This window comes from Podarcis gaigeae, assembly GCF_964106915.1.
Source record: "Podarcis gaigeae genome assembly, chromosome: 18".
In the NCBI taxonomy this organism is placed as follows: domain Eukaryota; kingdom Metazoa; phylum Chordata; class Lepidosauria; order Squamata; family Lacertidae; genus Podarcis; species Podarcis gaigeae.
The window spans coordinates 9,416,201-9,437,160 of record NC_139696.1 but is presented as its reverse complement, the minus strand read 5'-3'; the positions used below and the strand labels follow the sequence as shown (position 1 = coordinate 9,437,160).

At 44.0% G+C, this 20,960-nt stretch overlaps 2 protein-coding genes across 6 annotated transcripts in view; both read left to right on the top strand.

Annotated features, from left to right (window-relative positions):
- UHRF1 (ubiquitin like with PHD and ring finger domains 1) overlaps positions 1-2,026 on the top strand; it is a 32,601-nt gene extending 30,575 nt beyond the window's left edge. For all 3 annotated transcript variants that reach the window (XM_083720324.1, XM_083720325.1, XM_083720326.1), the window contains exon 17: positions 755-2,026. In XM_083720324.1, coding sequence (XP_083576450.1) covers positions 755-901 — 147 coding nt within the window. In that variant the 3' untranslated portion in view covers positions 902-2,026. The remainder of the gene's footprint in view (positions 1-754) is intronic.
- Positions 2,027-4,769: 2,743 nt separating this feature from the next.
- Positions 4,770-20,960, top strand: part of KDM4B (lysine demethylase 4B) — a 183,642-nt gene continuing 167,451 nt past the window's right edge. For 2 of the 3 annotated variants that reach the window (XR_014559696.1, XM_083720238.1), the window contains exon 1: positions 4,774-5,100. The gene's annotated coding sequence lies outside the window, so the exon portion shown is untranslated. Of the gene's footprint in view, positions 5,101-20,960 lie in introns of all 3 variants that reach the window. The other variant, XM_083720236.1, reaches the window with a different exon arrangement.

Below are 20,960 nucleotides of genomic sequence, written 5' to 3'. Positions count from 1 at the left end.
GAAACGCCGTTTACCTTCCCGCTAGAAAGCGGTCCCTATTTATCTACTTGCACCCGGAGGTGCTTTCGAACTGCTAGGTTGGCAGGCGCTGGGACCGAGCAGCGGGAGCGCACCCCGCCGCGGGGATTCGAACCGCCGACCTTTCGATCGGCAAGTCCTAGGCGCTGAGGCTTTAACCCATAGCGCCACCTGCGTCCCTCCAAGGAAACATACTACACTCCTATTGGCTTTCATGGTTTTGGCAATCAATAAACAAAAACAAAAACCAGATGCACTTTAATAGCTATGACAAAACCTTTAGTGGATGGGTTTTATGTCCCTGTTTAGTATGCTAAAGGTAAAGGTACAGGTACCCCTGCCTGTACGGGCCAGTCGTGTCTGACTCTGGGGTTGCGCACCCATCTCGCTTAAGAGGCCGGGGGCCAGCGCTGTCCGCAGACACTTCCGGGTCACGTGGCCAGCGTGACAAGCTGCATCTGGTGATCCAGCGCAGCACACGGAAACGCCGTTTACCTTCCCGCTAGTAAGCGGTCCCTATTTATCTACTTGCACCCGGAGGTGCTTTCGAACTGCTAGGTTGGCAGGCGCTGGGACTGAGCAACGGGAGCGCACCCCGCTGCGGGGATTCGAACCGCCGACGTGACGATCTGCAAGTCCTAGGCGCTGAGGTTTTACCCACAACGCCACCCTTTGTTTAGTATGCTAGTGGTCTTTAAAAAATTCTCATTTCTTTGATGTCTCTTTTACTCCCCAGGACTGCCTAGATCGATCCTTCCGAGCAGAAGTCTACAGCTGCCCAGCCTGCCGTTATGATCTTGGCAAAAACTATACAATGCAAGTGAATGAACTGCTGCAGACCCTCCTGAGCCAGCTCTTCCCTGGCTATGGCAATGGACGGTGATTCCAAAAAGCACTTCTAATTTCATTAAGTTTTTTTTAAAAAAAGCAAAACCTTGTGGGGTTTTTTGACGGGGTTTTATTTAAATAAATAGCCTTTCAGAAAAGCTGTCACTGTTGTCTCCCTTCCCTGATAACTATAAAGGTCGAGGAACCTGCTTATGTATTTTTGTAGGAATGATTGCATCTTTTTTTTTAAAGGAAACCTTCATGGTTGTAGGAATTGCAAATTTCTCATTGTGTGCTACTAAAATCTACAGAATTGCAGTTTTTTTAAATGGGGTGTCATTTTCTTTCAAAACTAAAAACCTAGTACATGGCTTGGTTGCTAGAACAATCTCTTTGATCTATGGATTTTTTTACTGTTAAGTTTGATGCTCTTGATCTTTTTGTGGCAGCATTTTTTAAAAACTGTTATCACAGCATTTTTTACTATTGTCCGTTTAGGACCCGCCACAGTGATCATTTGAGACCCCTTGATTCTTGGAGTGTTGACATTTTTTGCTAAAAGCCCCCTTCTCTACTGGTTACTTGTCTTAACCCTCTTTATGTAAAAGTTACTACCTCAGTCTCCACATTTAATCAGCCAGGTGCTGCTTCCTACTTAATAGTGCCATATGGGAACACACAAAAGCCATTTGGAAGTGCCTTTTTACTGCTTTTTTTGCTGTGAAAGACTGAGCTTTGAACATTGGAAAAGCACTGAATTTTCTAAACTGCTAACAAATTTTTTGCTCCTGGGATTCAAAAATGTCACTACCGCTGCTCTAGATCATTAGCTTTAGATCAGTGTCCTGCTTTGTGCATGTCTGAATATTCCTTTTTATCTTCTTAGAATGGGAAATTAGACATGGGAAGGCTTGGTTGTATATTTGGTGGTTGGTCATTCTTGCTTCAAACAATACCAAAACTTTACAGTTTAATACCTCAGGATAAAGCAGAGTTGATATTAAATCACTCTTCACATCATACAGACTGGAATAAATGTGCTTGTTTAACCTTTTTAGCCTCTTTACCTCCTTATAAATGTATAATATTGTTTGGAAACTTTTATGACTTTTGAATTATGCCACAGTTTTGTACAAACAAAAGTTCTCAAAAATAAAATACCTTTTCATATCAAAGAGAATGTGCCTGATTAAATTTTGGAATTCGGTTTTTAGTTTGGTGATGATTAGATCTGTGTGGCTGGAGATCTAGATAACTTTTAGCCCAGCTGTTGCTCCCCCTACCCCACATTTAATCAAGGAGTTGACAACCTTATCTTGAAATAGCTGACTGCCTGTTTTTAGCATGTGGAATGAACACCGGTTACAAATTGAGGAAAAATGCTCAGTAGCAGCAATTTCAGGGACTGTGAGAAAATAAATTTGTTTAAACTTTTATTGTTGTTTTTGATTGCATAGCTTGTTGTGGAAGAACTGATTCATAAAGGTCCAGACTATGCTCCAAGTTGGTGCCCTCCAGATTTTTCAGACTAAAACTTCCTTTTAAATATAGGATTGTCTTTAAATTTCCCTTTCTTTTATGTATGAATCTGTTTTATATATTGGAGGTTGCTTTGAGTCACTGTTATAAGTAATAAAACTGCTCCTTTCCCCTTATAGGGTAGCCAAGAGCCCATATAGAGTTCTTTTGTAGGTTCTCTATCGGTAGGAGAAAATAACATGCAGGAAAGAGGTATAGGACCCAGAACAAAGGTGTGCAAGCCCTTATATAGACATTTTAAATTGCCCACCTTGGGAGTCCAAGGTCACCTGAAGCAAAGTTCTTAACCCGAGGTAATATTTCTGGACTAGCGGAGTCTGTAACCTGAAGCGTATGTAACCTGAGGTACCACTATACCTGATTGCATTATCTGGATTTTGGGCACGCTTTTGTTATTATAACTACTTAATTCCTGAATCTAGGTCATAGGTCACAGGCTCACACCCTGTTCATATATTGAATGTGCCCTGAGGACAGGATTTGTGAGGAAAGAGACAATGGGGAGGTTTCCTACTTTGACCTTCCAGAGAAATATTTGAGGTCAATTTGTTCAGGACCTAATCTGTGGGGTTTCAGACACGTGGTTTATATATACAGTTATGAACACTTAGTTTTTTATATATGACCTTAAAATTCTTATAACATCACCTTGGTAAAAAGGGGCCAATAAATGTAATTATTATTATTAATAATAATAATACTCCCATCAGCCCCTGCCTTCATCCCATAGTCCCTTTGCAAGGGATCAGGAAGTTATTGTCCCTCATACGGACTACGCCTCCCATCATCCCTGACAATTGGCCATGCTGGCCGAGGCTGATGGAAATTGTAATCCCAAACATATGGAAGGCACCACCTTGTGTTAGCTTTGGCCGAAAAGAATAGTTATGTTACAGAAACACAAAGAGTGGATTGTACTTTCCGAGGCCAAGATTATTAAACTTGGAATTTGCTATCACGTGTTGAGGGACAATTCTGGCTCTTAAAATATGAAGGTTGCCTGTCCTAAGGAGTAATTTCCAATGGACACAGAAGGATAGATGCTAAGGCTCACAATGCAAGACTTTTCTTGCTTACAGTTGTTCATCAGAAGATGTGAACTCGTTAGACTTCCAGTTAGTTGGCTTTGGTTGTGATTCAAAGGGCTCCATCAAATGCATGTAGTGGGATTTATGTGTTAGGGCAATGGCTTAGACTTTGGCTGAGTGATTTAAAAAATGCAGTGGTCAGAGCTGTCTTTTTAAAACAAGGCTGTGGGGTAAGATAATAAATCAAGGAGTCTGAGCTAGACTCTTCAGCAGGTGCTTGAACATTTGCAGCATGTAGATCTCTATAGGCTGTTGGCTCCATGAATTGCTCTTTATCCTCCATACCTTAAAATGAGTCTACCCTCTTTACTGTTAAGTCTATTTGATCTAGTCTGGCCTCTTCTCTGTAGGAGACCCTCAAGTATTTGAAGAGGGTTCCTATGCACGCCCCACCCCACCTTCTCCAGATGAAACACCCTTCCTTCTGAAACCTGTTTCCATAACCATCTGATGTGTTTTTCCTTGCCTTCTGAGCCAATTCCTGTTTTGTTTTGGAAGCATTCTGCGTTTTTTATTTTGTCCTTTCTCTTCCAAAGAATACCAGCTGGCTCAATACCCTACATCTGTATGAAGGGCAGATTAGGAAAGCGAAAGCTCATCCTGCCAGGTGCGTGCATTTGAACTTGGGAGAGTCCCAAAGCCCAAGATCCCCTCCCCCAGCCTCAAAAGCATGCTTTTATGATTTGCAGTACTGTGGTGACCTTCGGCCCCCATTTATGTTTACATTGCCCGCTCCTTGCTCAGAACTGTTTTGAATAACAATGCATTGTGCCAAGGGTGTGGGGTGCAGATTGCGGGAGGTGGGCGGTGAATTGGAGAGATTAGGGGGGAAAGGGTGCAGATCTTCTCTTGATCCAATTTGCAAACCAATTCTCTCCTCCCTTCCGGGGCGCCCGCGATGCTGGTGCTGGAAAAGAAGCCAGCCAGTCCAGCGGCCCCTCCCTCATTGGTTCTCATAACCCTGCAGCCCCCTCCTCTTCCTGCACGCTGATTGTGTGTGCACGTCCTCACGTAGGCCGCCGGTGCTGGCTTTACCATTCAGCCCAGTGCGAGAGGAGGAGGAGGACCCAGAAAAGGGCGTGTCCCGTGGGCTCCCTTCAGCCTCGCCCTCTAGCCAATCAGAAGCGCAGCTTGCCACTGACCTCCTTCCCCCGCCTTCCTCATTGGTTCTGCGGCTCAACCAATACCGGAGTCGGGAGAGGGAGAGGGCGGGGGAAAGGCTCGAGAGCTCTTGCCATTGGGCTGACCAGAAAAAAGAGAGAAAGGGGCGTGGCTTGATGATGATGAAGAAGAGCGAGGAGGGGGCGTGGCCAGCCGTGGCGGTGTTTTCCTCCCCCTTCCTCCCGGAGTTGGTCCTCGCGCCTGCCCTTCACTCGCCAGCGGCCAGCCAATCTCGCGCGCGGCGGAGGGCGGGACCTCCTCGGCCGTTGGAGGAGGAGAAGATTGGCAACGGCCGCTGGCGGAGGCGCCCCTCCCCCCCCCACATCCCTCAGCCCGCCCCGACTGCTTCACCCCCGGACCTGCCTCCGAGGAGACCCGTTGGAGGCCGCTGGGGCGGCGCCTTGCGGCAGCAGCGTCGTGGTGGTGGTCGCCAGCCCCGGGAAGGCCGAGAGTGTTGGCGAGTGTGGTAAGGGCCTTGCGAAGACGGCGACGGGGGGGGGGGGTTTGGCGTGTGTGGAGGTGTCGGTGTGGCTGCCGTCCATTACCGCGACGGGAGGAGGAGGAGGAGGGGGGTGTTATCGCTTTATGTCTTATTTTACCTCAGGGAAAGGGGGCCGGGCCTGCGGAGAGGGGGGGAGGGGAGGGGATTCCGCCGCCGCCGCCGCCGCCTCGGAACGGAAGCCCCGCCTCACAACGCCGTGCGTAGCTCCTTCTATGAGGGAGGCGGTTGGGGTCCTTTTTACCTCAGGAGGAAGGAAGGGGCGCGGGGTCCGCTTCCCTCATGGGACGCCCCCCCTCTCTCAAATCACAAGTTTTGGGTGAGCTGGGAGGGGGAAAGTCAAGACCCCCAGACGCTGCACTGCCTTCCCCCCGCTACTTTGTAAATAAAACATATGTGAGGCGGAGAAGTGGATTTGCAGCACTGGGTCAGGCTCTGGCGGGACCAGGAGACCCGCTTGCCTCTTTGTATTCTTGTTTGTGGGGTGTTTTGAGGGTTGCATGTATTTCCAGTGCTGGAGGAGAGTTCAGGAGCCAACAGCAGGTCAATAGATACACGCCTGCACACATAAGAGGCGAATTGCATGCACACGCACACATAAATAAGAGCCGACTTGCATGCACAGACACATGCACACATAAATAAGAGGCGAATTGCATGCGCAAAAACATGCACACACACATAAATGAGAGGCGAATTGCATGCACAAACACATGCACACACATATATGATAGGGATAAAAAGTAAAGGTAAAGGTACCCCTGCCCGTACGGCCAGTCTTGACAGACTCTGGGGTTGTGCGCCCATCTCACTTAAGAGGCCGGGGGCCAGTGCTGTCCGGAGACACTTCCGGGTCACGTGGCCAGCGTGACATCGCTGCTCTGGCGAGCCAGAGCCGCACACGGAAACGCCGTTTACCTTCCCGCTGGTAAGCGGTCCCTATTTATCTACTTGCACCCGGAGGTGCTTTCGAACTGCTAGGTTGGCAGGCGCTGGGACCGAGCAGCGGGAGCGCACCCCGCCGCAGGGATTCGAACCGCCGACCTTTCGATCGGCAAGTCCTAGGCGCTGAGGCTTTCACCCACAGCGCCACCTATGCACATAAATAAGAGGCAAATTGCATACACAAACACACATGCACATATATAATAGGGATATACACACCCACATATAAATAAGAGGCGACTTGCATGCACATGCACACATAAGTGAGAGGCAAATTGCATGCGCAAACATATGCACACACAAATAAGAGGCAAATTGCATGCACAAACACATGCACACACATATATGATAGGGATACATGCACATAAATAAGAGGCAAATTGCATACACAAACACACATGCACATATATAATAGGGATATACACACCCACATATAAATAAGAGGCGACTTGCATGCACATGCACACATAAGTGAGAGGCAAATTGCATGCGCAAACATATGCACACACAAATAAGAGGCAAATTGCATGCACAAACACATGCACACACATATATGATAGGGATACATGCACATAAATAAGAGGCAAATTGCATACACAAACACACATGCACATATATAATAGGGATATACACACCCACATATAAATAAGAGGCGACTTGCATGCACATGCACACATAAGTGAGAGGCAAATTGCATGCGCAAACATATGCACACACAAATAAGAGGCAAATTGCATGCACAAACACATGCACACACATATATGATAGGGATACATGCACATAAATAAGAGGCAAATTGCATACACAAACACACATGCACATATATAATAGGGATATACACACCCACATATAAATAAGAGGCAAATTGAATGCACACACATATATAATAGGGATACACACACACATATCCCTATAAACACACCAAAACCCCCGCACATATATAATGGCAAATATATACTAATACATACACATTTATGTGTAAATATAATAGCATATTATTGAATCCCTAATGTCTCAACTTGCTGCCCCTGTAACATATGTATACTGTATATTAAACCAAGTCCTACTCAGCATACCCACCAAATTATTTACGGTATTGAATTTATTGGTTGTTGTTTTTCTTTTAACGTGGGCAACTCAAAAGTGTCTGACGTGTCCTGTTCACTTCAGGGGGTCTGCTCTTGAATGGAATTTAGCTGGACACAAATATTAAGTTGTATCCAGTGTTAGTCAGTGTAGACCCATGGAAATGAATGAATGTTACTAGCTTTGGGCCTATCATTTCAATGGGTCTGAGTGAAACTTGGAGATGTATAAAACGCGATGAATAGAGTGCATCATAGTCGTAGTAGAGACCCATTGAAATAAGTGAAGATGGCTAACTTTGGTTCTTTAATAGTGGTCCTAGTCTGAGTAGAAGAGTTTGTTAAAAGTTAATGGTTTAAATGGTAATTGTTGCTTTTTTATGGGTTGTATCCAGCCATATTCGGAGCAGACCCACTGAAATCAAAAAGCATGACGAATTTGGATCAGTTAATTTCAGTGAGTCTCCTTTGACAAACACCGGCTACCTTGGCCTGAAAAGCGAGTTGAGCGCTGCACTCCATAGTCGCTTTTGACTGGACTTAACTGTCCAGGGTCTTTTACCTTTTTACCTTATTTATAATAATTGTATTTGAGATTGTTACTCTTTTTCAAGTTGCCTGTGGGTCTTTTTGTCTTCATTGTTAGTGTGGTGAATGTAAATCTGGCGATGTAATATGTAAATTGATGATGATAGTAGTCTATATTGTGCTGTTTTAGTTTTGTTCTAAAAGTATCAGCTATTTGTGTGTAAGTTTTTTGCTGTTTTGTACATTGTACGAGGCAATTAATAAAACAACGACTATGATAATAAATTGGAGAGAGAGAAACCACAAGATTCTTCTCTTTGTGTAGCAGAAGCAACAGGCTTAATGTGGGGACCTCCTCATCTGTACTATTATAAAAGGAGTTTACAGCAGTTTGTCTTACTTGGGGGTGGGGAGGTAGGAAAGCCTGCTCACAATGTTCTGACACTATGTAATATAGCCAAAAGATACCCCACTTCTCCCTTCTCACCCATGTTATTACATAAGTGACTGAAAGTGAAAGCAACTTTTCTTTCTCACTGAAGTGTGGTCAACAAGTACCAGCTGGGTGCTATCTGGGAGCTGCATTTGAGATTTGCAAGGCACCAGGTGCGTTTGCACCTGGCTATTGACCACTTGCGATCAAGTGAAGGTGCCAGGATGGCGCCTGACATCTCCACTATCTGGAGGTGTATACCTAGGGATCATTAGATCCTGACTGTTTTCACACACTAATACCACATCCTATAGAATTCTATCAGTTATCTTTTATCTGCACAATCAGAATGGATTTTAGGAACCAAAAAGTCATATTGAAAAATACGGCTTAAGGAGCCATTTGGCACTCGGCTTTCATATCTGAATTTCTAACACTGCTTGTAGCCACTGACAAATTTATAATCTATTAATTTGTCCAATCCCCCTTTGACATCTTCAGAGTGACTGCCCACTAAATGTGGCAGCTGTTTTCTCTTCAGATGTACATGCAATAAATAAATTCTTCTTACCTGCTTCAGAAAGCTGGAGGGTAGGGCTGTGTGATATGTCAGTATATTGTCCAAGACTGGTTTGAAGTCCATATCGTAATGCTGGTTTCATAATTTTTGACCTGGCAATACAGTATATAACAAATGTGTGTGTGTGCTGTGCAAAAATCACAATGTGGGAAAAACTGTGAAGCCAACCAATGCTTCTTTCGATTCCTGCCGTCCCTGTTAACTCTGCCAGCTCAGCTCTCCCCAGCTTCATTCATGGGGCAGCAATTCACAAGATCAGGCACCGGCAAGAATCCTGATGCAGGAGAAATTGTGAAGCCAGTCAATGCGGCTACATAGTTCCATCCTTATTTCAGACATCGTGATATATTGGTACATCGTGATGTTTAGCTGGTGATATAGCTCAATGTTGAAAGCCAGTTATTGCCCAGCCCTACTGAAGGGACCAACCAGATAGAGATGTCAGCCGCTAGCTAACCTGGCATCCAGAGATCTCCACGTGGTTGTAATTAGACCCACACCAGTCACAAAATGTGCCTGGTTTCTAATGCTGCTGCCAATCCAGCAACTCAAGTATAACTCTGAGCCACAAGACGCTTCACAGGCAAATGAGCATGCAACAACTTTTGAGATAAATGAAGGAACAGTGGGAGAAACTTAATTCTTAGACACCTTAGATAATGTGACATATTTTAGTAAGATCCAGGTTGGCACTTTAAGAGCAGCAAAATACATCCTGCTCTCAGTATGTAATTGATACAAGCCCTTCAAAAGCCACACTCCTGAGCTCTAAACTTTGAGCCTAATTATGGCCAACTAAATGCCAGCACCCAGTTTACAGTAACACAGTAGAGCATCCAACTAGAAAAACATTACTAACTACACAGCTGCTGCTGTTAACGAACAAATAAAAAGGAAGAGAGAGCACACAAGCATATCCAGTGTGGTTAGATTTGTTTTCTTACAGTGTAAGACTTGCATTTTTGCAAAAAAAAGACTCAACCATTAAAAAAATTAAACATTTTACTTTATATATATTGAAGCAAATGCTTTGTAGAATATGAAATCAGTCTGTCTGGTGTTGTGTGTGTAGAGGTGAAGGTCACTTTCCTGATATGACGAAAAAGATCCAGCAAAGTTTCCCATAAGGCAAGTTGACCTAGTCAGAAGGCCAGATCCAGAAATGGCCAACTTTCCACAGACCACTTTGACAAGTGGATGGAGTCCACTACAGGTGATTTGAACTTCAATTAATTTCTGCAATAAAAAAAAAACATTTGTTCCCAATTCTTCCTTTGAAGCCCTAGCCTTAATTCATTTGCAGCACCCAGCCTCTTTAGGGACCTTTGGTTGGCACACTTGTTTTTAAGTGTCAAGCAAGCAGTTAAGAACTTTTTTCATTTGCCAAATTTTTAGTGTAGGTAAAATTTCTGTTTCCCTATTTTTATCTTGTGCCTTGTTTTCTTGCCTGAAATTTATTTTTTTGGAATTTTGACTGTTTTCCTGTGTTTACTGAACTTTTTGTTAGCCTCTGTGAGCTTAATTTACTGTATAAAGAAAAACTGAGTATGTTTTATGTATATATAGATGTAGAAATAAAATACAGATGGTCAGATAGGGAACTCACCAAAAAATCTTTCCATTACTTGCACAATCATTGATGCACATTTTCAATAGCTGTACCTTTGCCTGAAGATCAATGCTTATATGATGCTAGATCTAACATAAAGGTAAAGGTACCCCTGACCTTTAGGTCCGGTAGTGAATGACTCTAGGGTTGCACGCTCATCTCGCTCTCTAGGCCGAGGGAGCTGGCATTTGTCCGCAGACAGCTTCTGGGACATGTGGCCAGCATGACTAAGCCGCTTCTGGCGAACCAGAGCAGCGCACAGAAACGCTGTTTACCTTCCCGCCAGAGTGGTACCTATTTATCTACTTGCACTTGACGGGCTTTCGAACTGCTAAGTTGGCAGGAGCTGGGACCAAACAACGGAAGCTTACTCCATCGTGGAGATTCGAACCTCCAACCTTCTGATCGGCAAGCCCTAGGCTCTGTGGTTTAGACCACAGCGCCACCCGTGTTCCAATGCGCCACTCGCTAACATACTGCACTCCAACTGCATGCTATGCATAGCCTAAAATGGTCAGGGCTCAATTTCTTGATTGGTGGGTGGCAACAGAATTGCCAGGGTTGTTGTGGGAACATTTGTTGGCATTGTCTCTTGTTTCTACAGTTATATTTGTGCTTTTTACTTTGCTGCTGGGAATAGAATAGAATCACGGTGTTGGAGGGCACCCTGAGTATCATCTAGTCCAACCCCCTGCAATGCAGTTATCCCTTATGGGGTCAAAACTGCAACCATGGCATTATCAGCACCACATTCTAACCAACAGAGCTAGTGCATAGTATTGTGACGGTTATTTATTTCCTTCATTTATGTTCCACCTTCCCTCCAAGGAGCTCTTTTTTTAAAGAAGCGGTTTGATGATGGCTTCTTTAAAGGGGTCCATTGAAAATTCCTCAGAGAGGGGCGCACTCACCACCCCACAGAATCCATTGCCCAGCCCTGCCTGGCTCGGTTTTAAGAGCCAGGACGGGTAAGGATCAAGGTGGTCTGTTTCACTTGCCCAAGAAGCCTGTCCACATTCTCTGTGGTAACAGGTTGAAATTGATCCCATACAACCTGACCAGACACAGGTCTCTGGTACTCTCCTGCCTTGGCCATGCTACTACAGTGGCATCTAGCTTTTTCCAAATCTTGAGTGATTATAGCTGCAAAAAAACTGCAAAATTCTTACAAGTCATCCTTTTTGGACACTGGTGGAAAAGGTGGTTCTGTTAGACTACGAACAAACTTAAAGAGTCTCCTGGACCTGTTTTCTGCAAATGCAATAGAGGTGGCGAAGAAAATCCTCTTTGCCATCACTATCGCCACTTGGTAGGCTCAACATTGAACTCTTAACTTGTGTTTGGTCCGATTTAGAGTGAGGTTTTTTTTTCTTTTTTGGCCACTGCTACGCTAGCCATCTCAGCAATTGTTTCATCACCCTCACCTCCAGAGAAAACTACAGGGCCATTCAGGCTCCATGCAATTGGAGAGGGCACTTCAGAGCCACACAGTTAATAGCCCTTGTTAGCTCCATATTCCAGTGAGCCACCAGGGAATCAGCTGAGAGGCCATCAATATGGAATAATATATCCCTCAACACTCTCTGGAAGCCATTTGGATCCATTAACTGGTGGGGGCAAACAATTCAAATTGGTCCCACCTCCCTGCAGAGGGGAAGGGTTACAGAGAAGTCTAGTTGCACCAGGAAATGATCTGACCATGGCATTTATTCTGTTCCACTGGAACTTAATGTCAGATCATCCACAGAGGTAAACACCAGATCTAAGGCATGCCCATGGCTATGAGTAGGGCCAGATTTATTCAGGGACAGCATGGATGTTAGAATCCCCTAGGACCACCAGACTAGGTGTCTCCAGGAGAACATCCAACATGACCTGAAGCAGCTCAGGCAGAGAATCCACATTTTTAAAAAAATAATACTTAAGTTTTCCAATTTAATAATCCAGTAAAGGCCACATTAGAGACATTCCGAATTATAAAATAATCTAACAGTCCAAATATTAAGCCAAATCATAAATCTTTGTTTGACTTCCCATGCTCTGAGGTCGGAGGATTGCCATCACCTCACATTTGCACTGCTTTCTTTAATAGTCCAGGTGGTTCCCATAATTCAATCCAATATTAAACCTTAGTTTGTTTTCATAGCCTCTGAATTCATCCAGCAAGCGAGTTATATCAAAACAGCATGTTTCTTTGTGGGTGTTTTATTTCCTTCCATGTCTTTCACTTTCACTTCTTAATGTCAGTAATTATCCAATACGACACATCCCAAAATGTAGGAAATCTGGCTTTCTGTCAGTTGTTCTAGGTGTATGTCCAAACCTCTTCGTTTCATCTCATACCAGAACAGATAGGCCTGTACTTTGGCAAGAAGCCTCAATTCCCATCTTCCGCTCTTAACAGTCCATCAGAATTAATTGCAAATTCGTAAATCTTTTCTGCACAGTTAATAATTAGATCAAAAATATATCAATATTACAGTACAGTACAGTCTTGCTTGTGTACATAATCGGTATTCAGGCTTTCCAGGGGGATTTGCCGAGTAAAATAGCAAATATGCAGTATATCAAAAAGAAACAAAGGCAGCTCCCCCTCCCTTTCCGTTCTGACATACCAGTTCCATAGTAAATATAGTCTCTCTTCCACTCAAATCCTTTAGCTCCTCACTGGCTGAATCAATTGGCAGAGAAGTTTATCTCCCCTCACTCAGAGCATGCCCGTTAATTAAGTCCGAATTACCAACTTAAAAAACAGGAGTTCGTTTGCTCATGGCGGCAATTTTGGAGTGTTGCCAAAGAGACACACAGTGTTTTCCACCCAGCGCCCCCTGCCTCCTCATTCCTACTGGATTGGGGCAGGTATTGGGCAATCTGTGGGTGAAGCTGTTCCCCCCCCCCCCCAGGCCTTGGGGGCGGTAGGGAGGATGATTACTCCTATCTCATCATCAAAATATCCCGTGTGAAACGGCTCAGATGTAATCAACAGCCTCCGCCATAGAAAGGCAGGGAATCCTTGGTGCAGCAGGGAGGTCAGTACACCAATAGGAATCCTGCGCTAACCCTATTGCCCAACTTCCAGAACGTGCACTCGGCAAATTGGGTCTCCCTAATAGGATGCTGGATGAAAACTAATGACATCCTAAAAATCAGTGCAAACCCCCCTACCGCCCCACAGGACCTGGGTTGCTGTGAGTAAGCAGCAAGAACAGGCCCACCTAACATGTCCAACCAGGTCTCTGTAACACATGCCAGGTCAATTCCTCCATCCACAATTCTTCCATGACAACTAAAGTTGCTGCCTCGGCAATGACATAGTCTCGTCCTAGTGTAACTCTTCCTCCTGCCTGTGATCACTGGGATTGAATGTCCCAATGCCTCTCCCCTGTGGAACCTGCCGCAGCCATTCTGTTCTGAACAACAACAAGCAACACGTCAACTATACTATACTAACAGAATATACTAACAGAACATTTGTAACATTATACTGTTTCAAAATTCATAAACAGAAGACATATAATATGTGCATGGAGTCACAAATAATAGGAATTAAATAAATGTTCCAAGAACAGGAATGTAGGAGTAGTGAGTCACTATCAAAGATCACTGAGATGGAGGCAAAATGCCTTTCCACAGTCAATATCCTACAAATGCGATGATAGGTGCTCCAAACATAGCAATAGGGTACTCTGAGCACAGCAGCAGACAGAACAGCTCTTGCAGGATAACGAACTGTTTCCATGATAATTCTTCATCAGCTGGCAAAAGTGCTCAACTAGAGGCACTTCCATGACTTAATTCCCAATGTGGGATCGATGCTCTCCTATACCGACACTGCCCGCCAGTATGGTCGATCCAATATAAAGCAGATTGCAAGGGCATCTTATTAGGTAGAAGAGTCTGGATTTGATATCCCGCTTTATCACTACCCTAAGGAGTCTCAAAGCGGCTAACAATCTCCTTTCCCTTCCTCCCCCACAACAAACACTCTGTGAGGTGAGTGAGGCTGAGAGACTTCAGAGAAGTGTGACTAGCCCAAGGTCACCCAGCAGCTGCATGTGGAGGAGTGGGAAATTGAACCCGGTTCACCAGATTACGAGTCCACTGCTCTTAACTACTACACCACACTACAGCATCTTTGTATACAGGTATACAGTATCTTTGGTCTGACATGTACTGAAATGAGGGATGGTAAATCTAAAGTTAGAATAAGCATCATAGATCTCTTTTGTCTGTAACACAAAAGGGCAAGATATTCATCTACCGCATTTATGATGACCCATCAGGCTGGAACTAGTGGGAGAACATGTCAATGTAAGGTCAGAATGGACTAGCCATTCTGCTGGCTAGGGCCCACTCCCGGGGCAGCCCTGACCCTCTCCCCTTAAAAACAAAATATATTATGCCAACTATAAAGTAAACCAATAGAAACTAATGTGGTGTAGTGGTTAAGAGTGGTGGACTCGTAATCTGGTGAACCGGGGTCGCATCCCCGCTCCTCCACCTGCAGCTGCTGGGTGACCTTGGGCCAGTCACACTTCTGTTAAATCTCTCAGCCCCACTCACCTCACAGAGTGTTTGTTGTGGGGGAGGAAGGGAAAGGAGAATGTTATCCTCGTTGAGACTCCTTCGGGTAGTGATAAAGCGGGATATCAAATCCAAACTCTTCTTAAAAAGAAACAATTTACAGTTATACACAAACTAAAATGACCCCAACCCAATCAAAACAGAACAACCAAAATTTAAAGCTCCACAGATTAAAAGCTGTTTAAAAACATTTCCGGCAGCTGGAGCAGTAAAACCATTAACAGCCCCTAAACACTCGCCCCAACCCAAGAGTTTGTTCCAGTGAGTCTTGCAGCAGGGAGCAGGTCCTTCAGCACTCACACTAGCAGATGTTACTCTGGCCTCCCAGGAGCCTCTCGTAGCTGGTGTATGTGAGTCTGGGCCACACACCCTAGGCCAGGAAGAAAGGAACCTGCAGCAGGGAGCCGGTCCTCCAGCACTCACTGTTCTTCCTTCAACTTAAAGTGGTTGATGTTACCAATATCACCACTTTTTTCTTTTGTTTGACTTTCTTTTTGAAGAGGCAGAGGGGCAAAGTGGGGAGGAAATACTGGGAGGGAAGTTAGTCATTTGCAAAGGAAAGCAGAGAGTTGCAGTGGTTAAGTGTTAGAGTGGGCGACCAAGGTTCAAATCCCTACTGACTCATGAAGCTCACTGGGTGTCCTTGGGCCAGTCATTCAACAATACAAACAACACAATAACTGAACATCTCGCCACCAGTAAGGGAAAAAGTCTGCAGCATCTTTATTATTATCAGTGTGTCCCTTTTTTCTGAGTGGCTGGAGATAGCAGAGAGAGGAAGAATGTATTGTACACTTTCAAGGACATCATGTCTGAACACTAAGCGACTCCTGTGGTGGAGACTGGGGCATAGTGTCTCTTATTGCTGCCCGGGGCGGGGGGTGGGTGGCCCTGCTGGACGGTGCACTCACACATTGGAGCCTGCCGCTTCTGCCCCTGAGTCAGGCCTGGCCTGGGAGTGGAGCTGTGGCCGGCTGGCAGTGTTAGGCCGCCCTGTGAGGAAGCTGACATCCATAGCTCCCTCGTGTGCTGAAGGAGAGCTTGATCCAGAGATGGTCCACCTATATATTGACCTATTCCTGCCTCTTTTTCTTAACAGCTTGAAACAGTTGTAAATAAAGCAGTCTGCAGTATACTTCAATCTACATTCTACACATATTCAGGAGGACCACAGGTTGTAGGATTAGAACTTGTCGCCAGTTGTTTCTTGGTGACTCAGCCGTGCCACCTAGTGACCAAGTTCCAGTTCCGTCATTTACTAGTGAAATAATTCTTCACTGCAAGAGAGCCAAGGGCAGCTGCTTTCATCCCCTTTCCATGCTACTCCTGTGAAGCCTTTTGATATGCTGAAGAGACTCCATTGTGGTTCTGTTTGCATTAGTGAACAAACAAACACAAACTGCAAAGCTCTTGCATGTGGCTTCAACCCACCCATACCTCTCCCTCTGCCTATAGGAGCCAACTCCTAGGGGCCAAGGGGTCCACACTATCCCAATAAAATATTTGAGGGGGCACCCCCCAGGTTGATGGCCATTGCCATTCAAATGGTGTGCGTGCATGCATGGCATCATGTGGTCGATTATGCAGGGCAGTGCCTACCCCCCCCTATTTTATTCAAGTTGGCACTCCTGCTTTTACCTCTCTCTGCCTTTTGCTGTTCAGGAGGCCCATTTTCAGCTTCCCTTTCGGTTCCTGAATAGGAGAGGTTGACACCCCCTTTATTTCAGAAGAGAAGGGGTGTATGGCTGTGCTTTTAAGCAAAATGAGTTTTGCTTTGGGGGACAGAGAGAGGGAAGGGAATCATAGAAGAGTGGGGAGGTTGTTTTGTTGTTGTTTCAACAAGTTTACTTGGTGAGTATTCCTTTCTTGTTTACATAATTGGGGCTGCTTTAGAGAGGTTGTATTGTTGTATTTACACAAGAAAACACCCATCAAGGGAGAGAGGGTGGATTGGATGGTGCTTACATTAATCTTTTAATGTTTTGAGATTCTCAAATTCTGGATATTAAAATGCAAAATGCATCAACATTTACATAGTTTGCCATGGTAAATGTGGCATGCCAGGTAACCTTTCATGTAACTTTTCATGTAACAGGATTTTGAAGGCGCAACTGTACAGGCAGTCCTGCAAAACAGTTACACAGTACAGTGGTACCTTGGGTTGCATACACTTCAGGTTAAATACGCTTCAGGTTACACACTCCGCTAACCCAGAAATAGTGCTTCAGGTTAAGAACTTTGTTTCAGGATAAGAACAGAACTCGTGCTCCGGCGGCGCAGTGGCAGCAGGAGGCCCCATTAGCTAAAGTGGTGCTTCAGGTTAAGAACAGTTTCAGGTTAAGAACGGACCTCTGGAACGAATTAAGTACTTAACCTGAGGTACCAGTGTATTGCGATTGAAGAGGTACTGCTCAAAAATAATGAATTAGGTTGCAATCCCAATCCTATTTGCATGGGTGTAAGCCCTTTTGAATTCAGTAGGATCTATTTCTGTGTAAAAATGGTTAAGGATTGTGCTGTTGGGGCTGTTCTTCCAATAATGTTGATATAATAGACATATTTAGCTGTGAATGCAGTACTTGCTGAAGAAGTGACATAACATATTGGGCTGTCTGTGTGTGTGTAACATTACATTACATGCATGCGCGCACACATATACATAACCAGTATTTGTAAATACTTATGGTTGGTTACTGTTGCTGAGGCTGATTCCCATTTTTATTTGTGGTGTCCAATTAAGAACTGCTATTAAAAATGTGATATTAATAATGTGTCACTGCTGTGAATTGTGTATTAGTTCATGTGTTTAGAAAATAGAAAGTGCTCTGCTGCATTGGGGCGGGGGGGGGGGGCACTGGTGACTACCCATTCTGTTTTTGCGCCTGCAACCCAGGTTCCAGGAGCCATTTGGCTCCTAGCTTATACACCTCACTTTCTAATACTGTCACGGTGTTCCCACTTAAAATTTAAAGAGGCTATTGTAATAATAGATGTATTGGATGTTACCCCCACCCCACCCCCATAGGAAATTGGGAGTTCTTAGGGCATTTGGGAAACTTTAAGACGAACATTTAGTGTTAATATAACAGTAGTATGCATGTGCGTATGATAGAAGCATAGTTTTGAAGCAGTTGATTTTTCAGGTGCATTCTTGCATTTGAATCAGAAAATACCTTTAAATATCGATTAAAGGAGAAGGAGGTACCACTACATTTTGCAAACACACACCCTCTAATGCTGAAGGGACTCTTGGCACTCGGCTGTTGTTGAATTAATACCACCCAGGGACTACTGGGGGATTCATGCATTGCAGGGAGTTGGGCTAGACGACCCTTGAGGCCCCTTCCAACTCTACATTTCTGTGGTATACGTTAAGAAAAACTGGGTCTTTTACCTCTATAATGTCAACAGTGGACTTTTAGAACAGGAGCTGGCATTGCACAAAAGTATTAAGTTACTAAATCATTGTGAAATACTTTTATTGAGTGAAATAGTGTAATTAACCTTGTCAAACTAATCTGAAACAAATATTACTATCCTATACAAATAATACAGTATTATTGATACGTTACATATTTGTGGTCTTCCTTCTTTTCTTTTTTAACCTTCTCTGTCTCTTATTAGTCAACTTTCCCAAGATAATTTTTTGTTAGACCTGTGAAAGACCTGAAAGTGATTTTAGTGTATATAGTATATATTATTTTTACTCAGGTCTGGTTTTGTGTCTCATGCTCTCTGTAAGCTGTTCAATATAAATTATATTTACTTTTTTCTTTTCTTTTGCTATAGCTATTTTCTTGTAAATGAAGAGAAGAGAAAAACTAAAGAAATAAACATAAATGTTAAAAATTAGTATTTTGATTGAAATATATTCAGTACAAAGTATTTCAATATGTCACAAGCTAATCCCATCATTAAACCCTACGGTGGGGAAGTACTGCATTTTTTCGCTCTATAAGACGCACCAGACCACAAGACGCGCCTAGTTTTTGGAGGAGGAAAACAATAAAAAAAATATTCCGAATCCCAGAAGCCAGAACAGCAAGAGGGTTCTCTGCACAGCGAAAGCAGCAATCCCTCTTGCTGTTCTGGCTTCTGGGATAGCTGCGCAGCCTGCATTGGCTCCATAAGACGCACACACATTTCCCCTTACTTTATAGGAGGGAAAAGGTGAGTCTTATAGAGCAAAAAATACGGTAAGTATTGCAAGCAGATGATACCATAATAGAAACAATAAAATACAGTGGTACCTCTGGATATGAACTTAATTCGTTCTGGAGGTCCGTTCTTATCCTGAAACTGTTCTTAACATGAGGCGCCATTACCTCGCATCCTGGGGCAAAGTTTGCATCTGGGAGCAACTACTTCCAGGTTAGCACAGCTCATAACCCGACGCATGCACAACCAGAAGCGTTCGTATCCAGATGTACCACTGTAAAGAGGTTCGCTTATTCCTTCACAGAGGGATTCTTAACTTTACTCAATGCAGTTTATTTGTGTCCTGTGGTCCAAGAATAGGTGGTTATGGATATTTGCCTGCCTCCAAGGATATTGGAATAGCATGCCACCCCCCAAGCAAGTACATTAAACAATTTGCTATTTCATACATGGAATTATATACAATTTATATAGTTGGGTGAAGATTTTATTTTCAATCCATGTTTCTTGTTGTAGTTAAAGATTATTGTAAGATGACCTCTTTGAAGATGGCTTTATGAAGCATTTTAGATAATTCTCTCCCTGCCCCCAAGTTCTTTATACAATTGCTTATTCTCTTCTCACAGCTGTACACTTGCTAGCATTCATCTGCAGTAAAGCTCTGAATCTGGGTCAGTGTGTCACACCCACTGTTGGAGGGCCTGAAAGCATGTCCTGTGACCAGGAGTGTGAATAAGTTGAGTTTAGAGAGGCAGTACAATACAATAATGGCTTTTAGACTAGCTTGTGGCGCTGAACAGAAAATGGTTGCATTTGTATATTGTCAAAATGCAGAGGAAGAGAAAGAGACTGAATGAATGAATGAATGAATGAATGAATGAATCAATCAATCAATCAATCAATCACTGAAAGATATAATTGCAGGCTTGTAATTTTTATGGTAGTGGGTTTTCTGGGGGGTAGGATTGTTTATGTAACCAACAGTGGCATTAATTTTGTCATGTATTTGCTACCACCTCTCCCACTCCCCCGCTCTAAAAATAGGTAAAGTAAATATGACTTTGCTCATGTGCACAGTTGAGGGAAGGAGGTCTGTGTTGTTGAGGATGATACTTTTGGTGCTTTAACTGTCTGTGTTTACAACTAAATCAAACTCTTTACATATTTGTCTCAAGCAGCATATCTCACTAGCGGTTTTTAGTGGGTAAAACTTTAATTTGCTTTTCTTTCAAAATATAAAACTATATACATATGAAACATAAGTAAAGGTCAAAAAGGTAAAGCACCCTTGAGTGGGTCAAAGTCGATTATAGGGTGCAGCACTCATCTCTGCTTTCAGGCTGAGGGAGCTGGCGTTTGTCTAAAGACAGCTTTCCGGGTCATGTGGCCAGCATGACTAAACCTCTTCTGGTGCAACGGAACACCGTGATGGAAGCTAGAGCACACAGAAACGCCATTTAACTTCCTGCCACAGTGGTACCTATTTATCTACTCGTGCTGGTATGCTTTCGAACTGCTAGGCTGGCAGGAGCTGGAACAGAGCAATGGGAGCTCACCCCGTCGTGTGGATTCAAACTGCCGACCTTACGATCGGTAAGCCCAAGAGGCTTGGTGGTTTAGACCACAGCACCACTGCGTCCCATACATGAAACATTAAGATGTTTGTCAGGCTTTCCCCATGTCCAAACCCCCCAAAATTCAATCCATTAGGTGTGCCTGCCTAGCTTCCCTGCACAAATGCTTTGTCACCCACTATGGCATATGCACCTATCAATTTCACATCTTTTCTACTTAATAAACCATCCCCTCTAGCTTCTACAGTGGAATGGTTCAGATATATTGCTCAACCATAGTTTACCGTTACAAGAACAAATCTCAGGCTCATATGCTCACTCTGCATGGCTG